We start from the raw sequence: 17090 nt of genomic DNA, 5'->3' as shown, positions 1-17090 counted from the left end.
TTCCTGTTTGAGACGTGTTTCCAGTCGGACGCTATTATGAAACGGGCAGCAAACATGGCTGCCCTAGCAAATGGCAATGGAGACTTTTCGTAGTTAGATAAGAAAAATAGTATTAAAAGAAAGGACTGTAATTTAATAAACATGGGTTTAATTAGACACGTCGTGTGCGCCATGTCCGGAGGCGTTGACAGCTCTGTGGCGGCGCTGTTACTGAAGAGAAGAGGTGAGAAAAACTACACTCACACACACACCTGAACTGACTCAATGTTAAATGAGCTAGCTAACCAGTTTAACCGCATTGTAATTATTTTTCCGTCTGTAATGTGAAGGCTACAGTGTGACAGGAGTCTTTATGAAGAACTGGGACTCTCTGGATGAGAGCGGGCTGTGCACCACAGAGAGAGACTGTGAGGACGCCTACAGAGTGTGTCAGGACCTGGACATCCCCTTCCATCAAGTGTCTTATGTCAAAGAGTACTGGCATGAGGTGTTCAGGTACCTGTGGCTGCCATGCTTACATCATAAACACATTTAATTGTATAACTTTTTAATATGAATGTGTCTTGTGCCACTTTCAGTAACTTGTTGAAGGAATATGAGAAGGGGAGGACGCCAAACCCAGATATACTCTGCAACAAGCACATCAAATTTAACCATTTCCACAAGTACGCCATCAACACTCTGGGTATGTCGTCACACTGTGCTTATACACTCACATAAACTTATTCTAAGCAGCTTAAAATCTGTTTAAGGGACTGTTCATTACTTATCAGAGGAGGGGGATGGTTGAGATATGATGAGGATTTAATGAAACTGATTTCAGTGTCAAACACGATACAGAAAGTGTTGAATTAACAATGTGCTGTTGTTGACTAAGGTGCTGATGCCATGGCAACAGGCCACTACGCCAGGACGTCGCAGGAAGACGAAGAAGTTTTCCAACAGACGCCCACGGCGCCGCCCAGCTCTCTCTTCAGAGATCGATTTGAGATTAGAAATCGTAAGATTTTGGCTCTACATTTGCAGCTGTGTCCCTATTTCATCTCTCTCTCTCTCTCTAACAATCTTTCCTTTCTCTCCTCTCTGCACAGCGGTGAGGATGTACCAAGGAGCCGATCTATTCAAAGACCAAACCTTCTTCCTTAGTCAGATCTCCCAGGATGCCTTGCGACAAACCATGTTCCCACTGGCCGGACTCACCAAAGAGTTTGTCAGAAAGATTGCTGCTGAGGCTGGCTTTCACCATGTGCTGAAGAAGAAAGAGGTAAACACAAATACACATTTAATACACAACAAATACACAATTAAATGTCTGTATTTATTTATTATCTGGGTTACCGTGAATCCTTAAAAAGTCTTAAAAAGCATTGAATTCATTCATGTAAAAGGCCTTTAATGATGTTAAAATGTCTTAAATCAATCTTTAAAAAAATCAAAATTAGAAGACATGGGAAACTGGATTTCATCGGTACAAGGCGAAGCTCAGTGTTTTATATGCAAAAGTTTTTCAGACCTGGCATGATGGGGTCAAGGTATTGGAATCCAACATGTGGAGTAAGAAACACAAAATCAGCAAGAAAATTTGCCAACAAGCTCAGTCTCCACCACAAGACAAGAAAGTCACATTTTATTTTACCATAAACATTTGGGCAGAATTGCTCCTAAAAGTACAACATTTTCAATTTTGGTTATTGTTAAATTTGCCTGAAATTTACTTCTAAGTGGCTTTAAAAAAAGTCTTAAAACTTATTTGCCTTAAGCTGTAGGAACCCTGAATTGTATTCCATCAGGAGAGCATAAATCGGGAAATGTTTTATGTAATTCACATTAATTGCTAACAGTAAACATGATGTCTTCCAGAGCATGGGCATCTGCTTCATTGGAGAGAGGAACTTTGAAAACTTTATTTTAGAGGTAAGAATTAAAACTGAGTAAGTATTTGTTCAAATTTCCAGTTTCCCTTTATTTTTCTTTGTCAGACTTTTGTTTTTCTTGATTTGTCACAGAACCTCCTGCCTTTGTTTCTAAGAAACTAAAAGCTATCACTTAAGAAGAGATACATGTAAACCTATGCTATTTTTATTTCCTGTTTCCAGTACCTGGAGCCTAAACCAGGGAACTTTGTCTCCATTGAGGACGGGACCGTCATGGGAACACACAAAGGTTTGTTTGTGGTTGTTTGAGGTTCTAAAGTCATCAACTTCTCTGACAAAATGAAGAGCTGCTGTGTCAGAATGTAGTGGATCTTACACCAATTACTAACTAAATTAAAATCCCTATTTTCTGCTTCACCGATCCTCATGTGTATGTCGTCTAAATTTTTGTTCAAAAATTACTTCTCTTGTCATTTTCCCGTGTGTCTCTGTCCATCCAGGCTGGTTCACTCTGACGCTGGGCCAGAGGGCGAGGATAGGAGGGCTAAAAGACCCCTGGTTTGTGGTGGACAAAGACATCGCTACTGGAGATGTGTTTGTGGTGAGAAAGTCTGTCTGTGTTGTTAAACTGGAAGCATCTTTGTGTCCTCTGGAATCATATTGTACAGCATGTTCAAAAAACATTGGAGCCACTTTATGGTGTGTTGTCTGTTTCTTATTCCCATGCATCATTTAATGCTGCACTGATAAAATATCATGAAGTATAAAATGTGTTATATCCATCAATCTCTCAAGGAGCCAGCACAGGGATGGTGTTTTATGTTGAGGAAAATGCTCGCTAACATTTAGGATTTACATTTAAGTTGCTCACTTTTTTAAGGTATAGTCAAATGTACCACATTGTTTGCAACTTGACCAATTTTTGCTGTTACTTTATTCTCTATATTGCTTCTGACTCAGGCTCCAACAACCAATCACCCGTCTCTTTTCCGTGACACGGTGCGAACAGACCGCTTCCACTGGGTCACGGTCGACCCGCCACCTGAGCTCGTCAAGACCCAGATGATGGAGTGTCATTTCCGCTTCATCCACCGGATGCCGCTCAGTGAGTTTTGTGTCATCACTGCCTGTTACACTGTTACGTTATTTACTGTACAAAGAAATCCCCAAACACTTCTTTTGTGCTTCCAGCTCCCTGTACAGTGACACTGAACATGAACGGCTCCGTGTGGATCTCACTCTCCCAGCCCATCAGAGCTCTGACACCTGGACAGGTAACAGAATCCCTCAGTCCTGTGCTGTGACACCAGTTATAAAGCCCAAAGACATCCTCAGTGTAGGAGTATAAATGTAGGTGCATGTTTTCTTACTCTTTCTTTCCATCCATCGCTCAGTTCGCAGTGCTCTACAAAGGAGACGAGTGTCTGGGTAGTGGGAAGATCATACAGCTGGGGCCCAGTGAGTACACACTCCAGCGGGGCAGAGAGCGGTTGGCACTGGCGGCAGCTCAGCTGAAGAAGCAGCAGACGCCTGAACCTGCCAGCTGAGATGAGCTCACAGCCTGGACGTGGTGGAAATGAGCTCTGTCCGGTACATTAGGTAGAGCACACAGTGCCTGAGAATAAACTCTGTGACATGGTGCCTGTTCTGGAGGCCATTTTAGAGACTGTAAATGGGTGAGTGTTTTTAAACGCCCAGCTTTGACATATCAACAGTATGGATGCCACAATCCATCAACCTAAACTTTTATTTGGACAATTTTTGTCTTCACATAGTTCACAATGTTGTGACCTGTAGTCTGGGGTAAAGGGCGTCTTTTTTCAAGGCTGCTGGTGCTCTGAGTTCTCTACTGTTGTTTTGTTTACTGTAGAAGGAAAACTGTGAGTGGGTGGCATTTGACTCTAAGCTAGCAGGGTAACTTGTCTTCTGGCCCTGTTATCTGTGAATGAAAGTGACTGTGATGTTATAATGTGATTCAGACTTTTCATTGACTGCAGCTTTTCCTGTCACCTGGCTGCTCGTGGTCATGAATCTCCCTCTTGTCTTTTACCTTTTTTCTGATTGACTGTCGCCCATGTTCACCCTGCCTATGTGCCAACTGCAAACCTACGGTACATCAGTGCTCAGTGTTAACCCTAAAGTCTTTGTCACAATACAAGATAGTTTCTGTTCTTGTTTGTGAATTGAAGGTTAGAAGTTTTCTCCAAGGAGAAATTATGTCCAAAGCCAGTTAACAGTAAACATAGGACTAATTATCGCCTCAAAGCATGCCAAGTTAAAAGACTGCAACCAAATATGATTTTAAAATGGTGCTATTTGTTATCTTAGCGCTGTTTACATGTCAGTCACGTTTTGAGACAGCTGATTCAATTGTTCTAAATGATTGAAAAGACAATGAAATTGTTGTCAGCTGTTGCTCAACTGCTTTATAATGTCATGCATATTTATTCTAGTTTTTAAATATAGGATTTTTATAAAAAACAACAACAAATTATTGGAATATGTATAAAAGCATTTTAAGTGCCTTTCTCTTTAAATGGCATTGCTGTAAGTAGCGGAACACGAGTTCTTCCTGACCTACAAACTGTAAATACTTGAACATTTACAAATGAGTGAATAAACCTAAATATGTGATGTGTAGTTCTTTTCCATTGCTCTGTATGTATTACCTCATGAGTCATTATGTACTTGAGAAAGAAACAGTCTGTGCGTTCCAGTCCCCTTACTACCATACTATTTAGTATGTCAGAAAAAGATTAAGCACGTCCCGATACATAGTGTGTCAAATATAGTATGCCAAAAATACCAGGATGTTCTGCCACATCCAGTCTGATTTCGCAGTATGCAAGCCAGCATGCTGTTCTGGCTGTTCTGACCCACAATCCTCTGCACAGCGGATGATACATCATTGACTGTCAGAAGTCACAACAATGCATGACAGCGCCTTTAGATGACTGATGACCAGTCGATTAGTAATAGGAATATTGTTTAATTGAATTTAATAATCATAAAAACAACCAACAACAAAAGGGCATATGTGTTAAACAATGACAGAGAAATCTAGAGCCTATGTAATTTTGCTATTGTGAATATGTTAAAATCTACAATGTTTGCAGTTCTTGCTTAGTGCAAAATGGCATTTTGTTGTATCTCCATGGTAACGGATATATGAGTAAGAGGGTCAAAGTTCCCAATTAGTATGTCCCGATTGTGTGCATACTGCATGCAACAGTACATACTTTCCAAGGGCAGCTCCAGTAGATAATAAAAGTTAAAAAAAAAAAAAAAGTATGATTCAGAACGCACCCAGTATATTGTTGTGTATGTGTTGTCCTGTAGTTTTTGATCCACAAGGGGGCGCCATTATACAAGAGAACCCTCCAAGGTGAACCTGCTATTCTCCAGTCAGCATTGTTTTGCACAATCAGCATACTGTATATTCCAATGAATTTTAATGACAGTCATGGCTGAGCCTAATTATATAAATTTGACCTTGTCATGCTGTCTGTTTTCTAGACACATTTTTTGTATATAATTTATTTAACTTTTCCTGATAGTCACACAAAAAAAGGTTTTGCTGATATGCCATCATACAATAAATTAAAGTGAAAATAGAAGTTCCAAAAACAAAACGATGAAAGGAGAGATAAAATATTACATCCATTCAAGGCTTGTCTGGTATTTTTCATCGCTAGACTATTAAAAACTATTAAAAGCTCATTTTCTGAGACATAACATCGCTAAAATTATTACTCACCATGAAGAACACAATCATATGTTGATTAACAAAAGCAATAATTAACTGATAATTTGGTTTATTAAGCTGTACCATTTGCTGGAAATAGTTATTTATATGCAGTTACCTCCTGCATTTATGATTATTCTATCTATTTTGGTCTAATAATTCAACTGCTGCAATATTCTGTGCAATTATTTAACTGTGCAAAGTTTTTCACCTCTTGAATGTATATATTAATTCAACATACAGTACTGGACACAAACTTTTGACTGTATAATGCACATAACTACATATTCCTTATGCTTACTATTATTCTATTGCTGTTATTTCTACTGATGTATATATTGTAGTTAAATTTTCACACTTGCAGCCTCAGCACAGTGACTCTATATATTTTACTTTAATAATTTATTTTTTATATCTAAATTTTTAGTGTTAAACACAGGAGCATAATGCACATTGTATTTTTTATTTTAATGCATATTTCAGCCCTGCTTTAATTTATTTATTGCTCTATATCTACACACTTTTTTCATACTCTGTCCCCCTTATTATGACATTAACAGCAGAGCAGCAGCTTGTTGGAGCTGTGTGACATGATATCATTTCTAAAATTGTGGATTCGAAGTCTTAGTTAAGCCACTTCTCGTGTCTTTCCTCTGCACCAGTTGTGCCAATAAGTACTTTAGCATATAGAAAGTTAAAGAAAGAGCGACACTCAAACGCGCATTAGGAATTTTACCCAACTCTCACCTTATTGTCATAACAATGCACTTGCGCGCATTGCTCACCCGGTCGGGACCACTTCCTAAATCTCCATGAGAAAAAAGAGCCCCCCCGTGAAAGCGTCCCGGAGGGGGAACACAGCAGGTTTATGGTAATAAGGAGGAGAGGAGGAGGAGGAGGAGGCGGAGGAGAGCCACGGAGCCATTTTGTACTCATTTTAAACTCAGTGTGGGTTAACGCAGCTGCTGCGCGCCGTGGATACGCCGACACTATGGATACCGAGCGTCTTTTTCCACGTTAAAAACTCCACAATGAGGGATAAAAGTAAAGCGCGGTGCTGGGAGAGGGAGAGTTAATGCGTTTGCGGAGGAGTTTCGGTGAAGTTGAATGGGATTTGGCAGGTTCACAAGCATGGAGCTACCGATGTGTTTATGGATTTGGGTTTGTGTCCTGTTCAACGTGCCTCTTGCGGGATGTTTGGAGATACACCTTTCGGAGACTTTACAGCCCGGGACGCTTCTGGCAAACCTGTCGCACGGCCCTGGATGGATTACGAAACTTGACAGGAGTTTATCACCTAAATTCATCCAGAGCTTTTTCCAAGTTGAGAGACATGATGGGGTTATCCGTCTGTCCCACAAAGTTCAGTGTGCGCACACGGCGAGGAACCCAGCGCCTGTTTATTTCAGGACAGGTTCTTCATCTGGGGACGTTATTCTCACACAGTTTAATGTGTTTGTCCACGGCCAGGACTGTTTTATTAAATACAAGAGAAAGAAGGCGCCAGGTAAGCCCGACATTCACATTAAACACCTTACAGAACTGGAGGCAACTTCCTGCTTGCCCGCAGGTAAGCTGCTTTTGAATGTAACAGAACTTTTGCCTGCGTTTACGCGCAGCGCCACCTTTTTGGACACAATGTGTGTTGGCAAAGACTTGAGTGCAGTGTTCAGGCAGGGGGATTTGTTCCTGGTCAGTGACTTATGTCTTGAGCACAGAGGACAGCCCGAGGTGTGTTTGCACTGCGCGCTGCACAGCTCTGCAGGGCTCTCTGTGCGGCTGAGTTTGACGCTTGTTAAAGTGCCCAAACAACATGGACCCCCCTCCTCAGAAACCGTCCACAGAAAGTCCGGCAAGTTGATCCGCAGGGGGAAGCGACAGGTAAACGCGCCTCCCCAGTTCCAGCTCCCCAACTATCAGGTGTCCGTGCCCGAGAATGAGCCTGCCGGCACGCGGGTGATCACCCTGAAAGCCACTGACCCGGATGATGGAGAGGCAGGGAGGCTGGAGTACAGCATGGAAGCCTTGTTTGACAGCAGGTCCAATGACTTCTTTGACATTAACTACCAGACAGGGAGCATAACAACCGTCCAGGCACTAGACAGAGAAGTCAAAGACACCCATGTTTTCAAAGTCACTGTAACTGACAATGGCTCCCCTAAAAGGTCTGCTACTTCTTACCTCACTGTCACTGTGAGCGACACTAATGACCACAGCCCAGTGTTTGAGCAAACCGAATACCGCGTAAGCATCCGGGAGAATGTAGAAGTGGGGTTTGAAGTGATGACAATCCGAGCCACTGATGGGGACGCTCCCTCCAATGCCAATATGATTTATACAATTGTCAACGGTGACGGTGTGAACTCTGTGTTTGAAATTGACCCCCGGAACGGCCTGGTGAGGATCAGAGAGCGGCCTGACAGGGAGACCCGGGCCCAGTACCAGCTGATTGTTGAGGCCAATGACCAGGGCAAAGACCCAGGGCCCCGGAGCGCCACCGCCACTGTCAACATCTCTGTGGAGGATGAGAACGACAACTACCCACAGTTCAGTGAAAAGAGGTATGTTGTGCAGGTCCCGGAGAACGTGGCAGTCAACACCAAAGTCATCCAGGTGGAAGCTACAGATAAAGACGAAGGAAACAACGCCAAAGTACATTACAGCATCATCAGTGGCAATGTTAAAGGACAGTTCTACATTCACTCCCCCACTGGTGTGATTGACGTCATCAATCCCCTGGACTACGAGATGATTCGGGAGTATAATTTGAGGATTAAGGCTCAGGACGGCGGCAGGCCTCCTCTGATAAACGGCACAGGGATGGTGGTGGTGCAGGTGGTGGACGTGAACGACAATGCCCCCATGTTTGTGAGCACACCTTTCCAGGCTACTGTGCTGGAAAATGTGGCCATTGGTTACTCTGTGATCCACATCCAAGCAATTGATGGTGACTCAGGAGAAAACGCCCGTTTGGAATACCGGTTAACTGACACCATGCCTGGTTTTCCGTTCACCATCAACAACAGCACAGGCTGGATTACAGTGAGCGAAGGGCTCGACAGGGAGACCACTGACTTCTACACATTCGGCGTGGAGGCGAGAGACCACGGGATACCTGTGATGTCCTCCTCTGCCAGCGTCAGCATCACAGTGCTGGATGTGAATGATAATGTACCCACATTCACAGAGAAGGTCTACTCGCTGAAAATCAATGAAGATGCTCTCGTGGGGACCAGCGTGCTGACCGTGACAGCCGTGGATAGAGACGTCAACAGCGTGGTGACCTATCAGATCTCCAGCGGCAACACCAGGAACCGCTTTGCCATCACAAGCCAGAGTGGCGGCGGTCTCATCACCTTAGCCCTCCCTTTGGACTACAAGCAGGAACGCCAGTACGTCCTGACAGTCACCGCCAGTGATGGAACACGCTATGATACTGCTCAGGTGTTCATTAACGTGACGGACGCCAACACGCACCGGCCTGTCTTCCAAAGTGCCAACTACCAGGTGATGCTCAGTGAGGAAAAACCAGTGGGCTCCACTGTGGTGGTGATCAGTGCTACGGACGAGGACACGGGTGAGAATGCTCGCATCACATATGTGATGGAGGACAATGTCCCTCAGTTTAAAATCGACCCAGATACAGGTGCCATCACAACACAAATGGAGATAGATTATGAAGACCAGGCCTCCTACACGTTAGCCATCATCGCCAGAGACAACGGGATCCCTCAGAAATCTGACACCACCTATGTGGAGATAATCATCCTTGATGCCAATGATAATGCTCCCCAGTTTCTTAGGGAAAGGTACGATGGGACTGTACCTGAGGATGCACCTGTCTACCACAGCGTCCTCCAGATCTCTGCTTCAGATAGAGATTCTGGCTCAAATGGCAGGGTGAGCTACACGTTTCAGGGTGGCGATGACGGTGAGGGGGATTTCTTCATTGAACCTTACTCTGGCATCATCAGAACCGCTCGCAAACTGGACCGTGAGAACGTCCCTGTTTACAATCTGAAGGCCTACGCTGTGGATAGAGGGGTTCCGCCTCTGAAAGCAGCTGTCTCCATCCATGTGGTTGTCAAAGACATAAATGACAACGCTCCAGTGTTTGAGAAGGACGAGCTGTTCATTGACGTGGAGGAGAACAGCGCGGTGGGGTCCGTCGTGGCCCGGATCACTGCCACCGACCCCGACGAGGGCACCAACGCTCAGATCATGTACCAGATTGTCGAAGGGAATATTCCAGAAGTTTTCCAGCTGGACATTTTTAACGGCGACCTCACTGCACTCACAGACCTGGATTACGAGACTAAAACAGAGTATGTGATTGTGGTCCAGGCCACCTCAGCACCACTGGTGAGTCGGGCCACTGTGCACATCCGCCTGGTAGACATGAATGACAATGTGCCGGTGCTGCAGAACTTTGAGATTATTTTCAACAACTACATCACCAACAAGTCCAACAGTTTCCCATCAGGAATAATAGGAAAGGTACCAGCTCATGACCCGGACGTGTCGGATAAGCTGCGGTACAAGTTTGAATCTGGGAATGAGCTCAATCTGCTGCTGCTGAACGAGGACACAGGGGATCTGAGGTTGAGCAGGGACCTGGACAATGACAGGGCCCTGGAAGCACCCATGAGTATATCCGTCTCAGGTGAGAAAAAAATCTAAACATTTCTTCTCCCTTCATCTCATTGTTAATGTTCTTGTTTTCTGTGAGAAAATTCAATTCAATAAAATGCTCTGCAGAATACAGGCTGAGGGCAGGTTTCGACTGCAGTGTTGACTGTATGTTCAGCGAGTGTTTGCTGCAGGCTCTATGCAGGATCCGGTTGTGCTGCTTTTGTGCCATTTGGGTGATAAATGTATTGTGTACAAGTGGTTGGTTTAGGTCATAAAAAAAGTGCTATTAGCAGGGCACCCTGATAACTGAGCCGCTTTGTTGTTGCAGATATGTGGGTTTCTTTCACACGGAACACACACGAGCTCACAGTGCAGGCAAACACACACACATGACTTCACTCTTTGAAGTGGCTGAAGGTTTTTGGCCTTGTGTACATTAGGTGTGCTGCAGGGAGTTTTATGAACATCTTGTGGCAAGGTGTCTCCCAGGATTTCACCAGAAAAACTCACATTTAACTTGAATCTGAATGAAAGAGACGTTTTAAATCCAGAGTTTTGCTCTGAACTTACTGTAACATGGGTTTAGATCTCAAGGCGTGTATTCCTATGACAAGGTCATGCAGAAAGAATTTGCCGTAAGTTGCTTTTTCCTCACGACAGAAGCAGACTTTGTTCTTTCAAGGTAAAGATTAGACAAAAGCAAACACTGGACATTCACACCTACACTGGCAGGGTAACTGCTGCAGTACAGGCACACACACACACACCTTGCAAGAAACCACAGTGACATTAATCAGGCAGTTGGAACAGGCTTGATAAATCTAATACCCTGACAGAATAACTACCCTGTCACCTATTGACAGCTGGTTGCTCAACCCTCCCTCTCTTTTTCTCTTTCGTATTGTTTTCTCACTCTCCATCTCTCATCGTTGGTTGATCTCCTAAAGCACATTAAGCCCTGAAATGGGCAAACGGCCCAACACAGCTAGATCTCTTCAGCTTGCCTTCTCTCTGTGTCATTCTGTCATCTCTCCAAGCTGAGGAATGCCAGCATATCACACATTACCGAAGGAATACAAATGAGCTGCTACGGACCAGGCTGCAACAGGGCAAGCCCATATTCCCAGTTAATTAGTTGAATCATGTTTGTGGCTATTTTAGCTGTAGGCGCAGGATCGTTTTGACGACTAGAAATTGTTCTCAGAACATTTTGCACGCAAGAAATTCTTTTTTTTTTTTGCCAACTTGAATATCTTTCTTTGATCGTTTCTTTTGGGCAGTGGCAGAGACATTAATAGGATTCAGTTCGTCAGGAACAGTTCGTCAGCCAGACTTAATGGCCCTTCACATCGATAACGATAATGATACATCCACACTGACCAAGCACACACTGCACGCTCCAGCTGTGTTGGCTTCTTAGGATATTGATCACCTGTTACTGCTGTATGTTGTGCAGAGAAACAAACGAGCGAAAAGACCAGGAGGGATCTGGGTTAACAAAATTCCTGAAGTAATGCTGGATAGCCTACCAGATAACCGTCTCCTTACCTCTGTTAATAAGACTAACAAAACACTTACCACTGATTGCCAGCATGATAGATATCCTTATTCTTGATAGAATCTTCCTAAAGACTTTATTTTATTAAACAGGTTCTGGGCCAGAACTGTTCCTGTTGTTCATCAATTTGTTCTGAAAGTGATCCCAGTGATTCGTCGCCACTGTCATTATAGTTCTGCTGTGGACTTTGCCATCTACGCAAACTGGAGAGATTTTGAAATTGATATATTTATTGTCGTTGTCCTTGGTGTGGACGGCCCTTAAACCTGCATTGCTACAAACCGTGTTTCATTAGGCAGTGTAGGGCTTCCCCCAGATGTCTCCCCTTTTCCTCAAACAGTGTTTTTCCTAAAGGACTTGAGCCCTGTCTTTGTTTCCCACAAAAGATAGACTGTCCTTTTCTAAGTGCTTTACGGCCGTAATAGACGACCTGGGGAGCATCTGAGGAGGCAGCGACTGACCTCAATAGTCACAGGCCTTACAGCCCTCATTCACTGACACTGCATTTATGTTTGTCAATAACAGCTGACAGCTCTTGCCGTATCCTTGACAACAGTGACCTCATGATGGTCCCAAAGGGAACTGGCCCTCATCTTTACTTGCAACCATTTGGACACACACACAGATATAAGCAAGCATGTGTTCGTGCACAATTAAACAGATGCACTTGCTTCAACCCTTCCTGATTTGGGGGCTCGCACTGATGTCAAGTGTTAGGTAACCATTACTGCTGATGTTTGACCTTTCAACCCCAGGCTGTTGGGGGAGGAAGGCCAGAGGGGATTGGTGAGCTAACAGAACCTTAACAAGGGAGACAAGACTCTGATTGTGTCTCTCGTGAATTAAGTCTTTCTGTTGCTCCACTGGTCTCCCATATTCTCTTATGGAGTATTTAGTTTTATTTTGTGGTTATAGAGTGCTGCAGGGATGCGTTCTTTGTAGGCCAACCCCGAAGTTAGTATCATGCTGGTTCCTTCATCAAAAAGCAAATGGTATTTTTCCTTTGGAGTTTGGATGATTGCAGAAAATAAGCTGTGGCAAACAAGCGTTAATGATACTTAGATGTTTTGTTCAGTAATATAATCTTGACCACCACTTTTATGAGTTTTGAAGCGTAAATGCAGTTACCAGAAGTAAAAAGCTAACGTTAGCCTATAGACAAACTACACCATGGTCGTTTGACTTCAATGTTGCCACCATAACAAGGCTGTAAAGCCATGTTTGGTGTGATGATGTTCTGTGGTCTCATTAACCACTTGTTGGCAACAGTCTTTTTTGAAAGCTTCCAGATTCATGAGTGGGGTATTTACGGATATATTATGTCATAGAACAAAACATCAAAGTCTCTTAAGCTTTTGTTAACCACAGACCTTACTTCGGGCATCTAAACCATTCAAAAAGCCCATTGACTTCAATACCAGAGAACCTTTTCTACCTTTTTTACCTTTCCTGTCACTGTCTGAAGGTCTTTATGGGTCCACTTGGCTCCAAGGATCCAAAGCCCACACTATACTCAGCGTGTGGATATGTTCTATATTTATGCCCTCTGATATTGAGTCTGTGCCTCCTTATGTTTTATTGTTGAGTGGATCTGCGTTATCGGCTCATTATGTCTGCTCACATCAGCATTGACAACCTCTGTCCATGAGCGATGACATTGATGAGAGTGCATTAAGTCTGTCTTGCTTCCTTAACCCTGATTATTATTCCTGATCAATGGAACAAAAGACTATTGATGTATCACAGCGAGCGCTGATTTGTCTCCGCTGTAGAGGACATTTTTCTCTTCACATCCTCCCAATCAGGGCTCGTCTTTGAACCTGTCAAAGGAGTGCACAGGTGCTTTTATTGTGGTGAACAGAAGGCCTGGGAATGTTTCTGCTGAAACACAAGAATGCCCTGATAACTCTCTCGAGATACACTCTTAACACACTCTGCTAGCCACAACACTATCTGTCCTCGTTCCATCTCCCCCCTGTACTTGTGTGTGGGACAGTAGCTCTACGGCTGGATAGCTGAGGGCTATGTGTTCCCATTGTAAGAGCTCTTATCTTAGCTTGTCAAATTTCACTTAAAACCTTTCACTCTGTTTTCTAAAAGATGAGTATCCCCGAATTTCTGACTGTCACAAAGGCAGCGTTTCAGTGTGGTGCACTTTTATTCCTGCAGATGTAAACTTTTGTGACATCGCTGAGCCCCATCCAGTCAGCAACAGGTCTGCGATTTTGTACAGATCGCGGCAAGCCCGCAGTGGTACACAGGAAACACTTGAATCACAGTTTCACTAATTAGTTACAGTCGTTACTACACAATAAGACTCTCAAACCAGCTGGTTGATTGCCAGAACTGACAGCGAGACCAAACATCTAAAGCCAAGATTCACAAGCGTTCGGCTGGCATGTGTTGTTAATACATCTCTGTTGTCAGCGATCCAGATCATTAGTGATTTCGCTTATTCGACCATGAAGCCACCACATAATTCTGTGTGCTCCAACCAAACTACTGCTTCCTGATATGCAAAAGGCATCACCTAATGCGCACCTGAATTCCAGGAAACACCTACCTGATAGGTGGGGTTACAGTAGAAAAAGCTAAAGCTTGTACGAACTAGCTATAGGTGGAGTTGTGTTATATAATTCAGCAGATTGTTACTTAAACGATTAAGAATGATTGATGCTAAATCGTCCTTTTCCACCCCGGCTCTGATCTTTTTTCCTTACCCTCGGTGAATGGGACGACGTGCTGCTACATGCACTCACACGCACACACACACACACACACACACACACAGACACACACATGCACACAGACACACACCAGCCTCCCTCCCTCCCTCCTCCTTGTCCTCCCCTTCTTTCCCCCCATGGGGCTTTTGCTGAGCTTCCATGGCTCTTAATCCCGTTCGAGGAGTTGCATAGCTCAGCTTTTTAACATTTCTGTTCTCGTCCGCCCGCCCCCTCTCACACACACTTTCTCTGCTTTCTCCTCTCTCTCAATATACATAATTAGATTTCTACTGTGGCACAAGTGCTTAAGTTTGGTGCTTATTTTAAAATCCGGGCCAAAATAAAATACAGTCTGCGGATGTTCTCACCCACCAGGCCACTTAAACACATTCCAGTGAAAACCACTGCTTTATCAACTATAAGGAGAGAAGTGTAATTGTCTCCTCATTATGAGGCATAGTAACACTTGTGCAATACACTGAAGAGCACTGGGTGTGATGCATTGCTCTCTGGATGCATTCTGTGGCTTTTCATTCATTCTCTCTTTCGCCACATCATCATCTGATCCAGCGTCTTCCTCTGCTCTGCCCTCATCACTTGTCCCTGGCATTCTTTTGGTTTCAAATCATTATTTGGCCCTGAAATGTGGCGTCACCACAGAGGACACAAGAACGCATGCTGGGAAAGACAAATTACTCCCAGCGTGAGTCAAGGGACAAACATCTTCCTGTCAGACTATTATTCTTTCCAGGTAACTGTCACATGTTTGATGTTCTGACAAGTGAAATGTGACTCCTCGCTTTAGCGCAGGTGTGGCGCAGTGATGCCGTGATGACCTCTCACCTGTGAGATCAAAGCAAGACATGGGGTTTTACACACACACTCAGGGGTGAGAAATGACCCTGTGCTCTCACAACCTGATGGATGAGGCAGAGAGAGGGATGAGTGGAAGGAATAAGGTGCGCATGTGTAGAAGAGGGATGTTTATGTGGCTCTGAGTGGATGTTAACATTCCTCTGTTGATAAAGTCAGTATCAACAGAGGAAAAGTGGAAAAACTACATTCATAAGTGCGTGTGTGGCTTTGTAGTTTCAAGGAATCTGCAGTCTGCATGGATGGAGCCTGCGTGTTTCAGTCCTGTCTGTGGCAGCTCATGTGTTTTCCTGCAGTATGTGTGTGAGATATGCTGCCATTCCCAGGCTTGGCACCCTCAGTAACTGATATTGGGAGATCCCATTCATTCCTAAGATATCGCACACTCCTGGCTTTAAACTTTGCCCCTTACCACATTCCCTTCTGTGCCCTGCCTCCTCCTCCTATCTCACTGTTCTTTCCTCTCTCCCTTTGTCTTATCGTGCTTCCTCATGTCTTTCTGTACTTTTCTAAAAGAATGCAGCCATTGCTTGACCATGTGCCTCGAGAGTGTTGCTGGCCGGCCACGAGGTTGTCGAAGCTAAATCTGACCTGAGTGGTTACAGAAAGTTATTAGATTACAGTCCCTCTCGTTTTTCTCTATCTGTCTGCATGCCTGTCTGCCTCTGTGTGCCTCTGTTGTCAGGCTGTCTGTCCATCCTTTGCATGTTGCATGTTTGTGGACTCTCTCCTACCAGTGTGCTAAGTATGTCTTTTAGCAACCCAGTTGCCAGGAAAAAATGTTGGTATTGTGCTTTTCCGCACACCAAGGATACGCTATATTTACGCATTATTAGCGGATACGATTAAACTTTGTGTTTCAGCAATGGTGTGGGCACAAAGACCACTTACTTATGGTTAGGAAAAGATGATGTTTTGGCATACTCGGATTTGGGGGCCCAATCCCTGCTGGTAAAGCAACGAGGTCTTGGTAAAAAGGACAGCTTTTCGTGCCAGTATCCCCACTAGAAAAACAGTGAAGGGCTGCGAAAATCCACGTTTGGGGCCTAAAAAGCTGCTAAAAAAAACATGGGTTGCAAAAAACCACCCACGTTGATGGGCTAAAATGCCACTAAAGACAATGGATTGCAAAAAACACTAACATTTGGGGGCTAAAAGGCTGCTGAAAAAACAATGGGCTTCTAGAAAACACCCATGTTTGGGGGCTAAAAGGCTGCTAAAAACACAGATGGGTTGCAAAAAACACCCACATTTGGGGGCTAAAAAGCTGCTAAAACACCCACATTTGGGGGCTAAAAAGCTGCTAAAACGCCCACATTTGGGGGCTAAAAAGCTGCTATAAACACCCATATTTGGGGGCTAAAAAGCTAGTAAAACACTCACATTTGGGGGCTAAAAAGCTGCTAAAGAAAATTATGGGTTGCAAAAAACACCCATGTTTGGGGGCGTAAAAGCTGCCAGAAAAATGACGATAGGTTGCTAAAAAAACACTCATGTTTAGGGTTTAAAAATCTGCTGGACGGGTTGGTAAAAACACCCACGTTTGGGGGGCTGAAAAGCTGCAAAAAAATGACAGGTTGCTAAAAAACACCTATGTTTTAAAGCTGTAAAGCTGCTGGTAAAACAACAATGGGTCACTAAAAAACACCCACGTTCAGGGCCTGAAAAGGTGCTGGAAAAGG

At 44.0% G+C, this 17090-nt stretch overlaps 2 protein-coding genes across 6 annotated transcripts in view; both read left to right on the top strand.

Moving 5' to 3' along the window:
* The first annotated feature begins 32 nt into the window (after positions 1-32).
* Positions 33-4514, top strand: trmu (tRNA 5-methylaminomethyl-2-thiouridylate methyltransferase). Its single transcript, XM_050036240.1, has 11 exons — positions 33-223; positions 330-495; positions 579-685; positions 878-1000; positions 1092-1264; positions 1861-1914; positions 2097-2163; positions 2375-2475; positions 2835-2979; positions 3066-3148; positions 3269-4514. The coding sequence occupies exons 1-11, from the start codon at positions 142-144 to the stop codon at positions 3419-3421; spliced, it is 1254 nt and encodes a 417-aa protein (XP_049892197.1). The 5' UTR covers positions 33-141; the 3' UTR covers positions 3422-4514.
* Positions 4515-6555: 2041 nt separating this feature from the next.
* Positions 6556-17090, top strand: part of celsr1a (cadherin EGF LAG seven-pass G-type receptor 1a) — a 119431-nt gene continuing 108896 nt past the window's right edge. For all 5 annotated transcript variants that reach the window (XM_050036166.1, XM_050036167.1, XM_050036165.1 and 2 more), the window contains exon 1: positions 6556-10282. In XM_050036166.1, the coding sequence (XP_049892123.1) occupies positions 6727-10282 (3556 nt within the window). In that variant the 5' untranslated portion in view covers positions 6556-6726. The remainder of the gene's footprint in view (positions 10283-17090) is intronic.

Source organism: Epinephelus moara, chromosome 23 (genome assembly GCF_006386435.1).
Source record: "Epinephelus moara isolate mb chromosome 23, YSFRI_EMoa_1.0, whole genome shotgun sequence".
In the NCBI taxonomy this organism is placed as follows: Eukaryota; Metazoa; Chordata; class Actinopteri; order Perciformes; family Serranidae; genus Epinephelus; species Epinephelus moara.
This window is presented reverse-complemented; position numbering and strand designations above follow the sequence as displayed.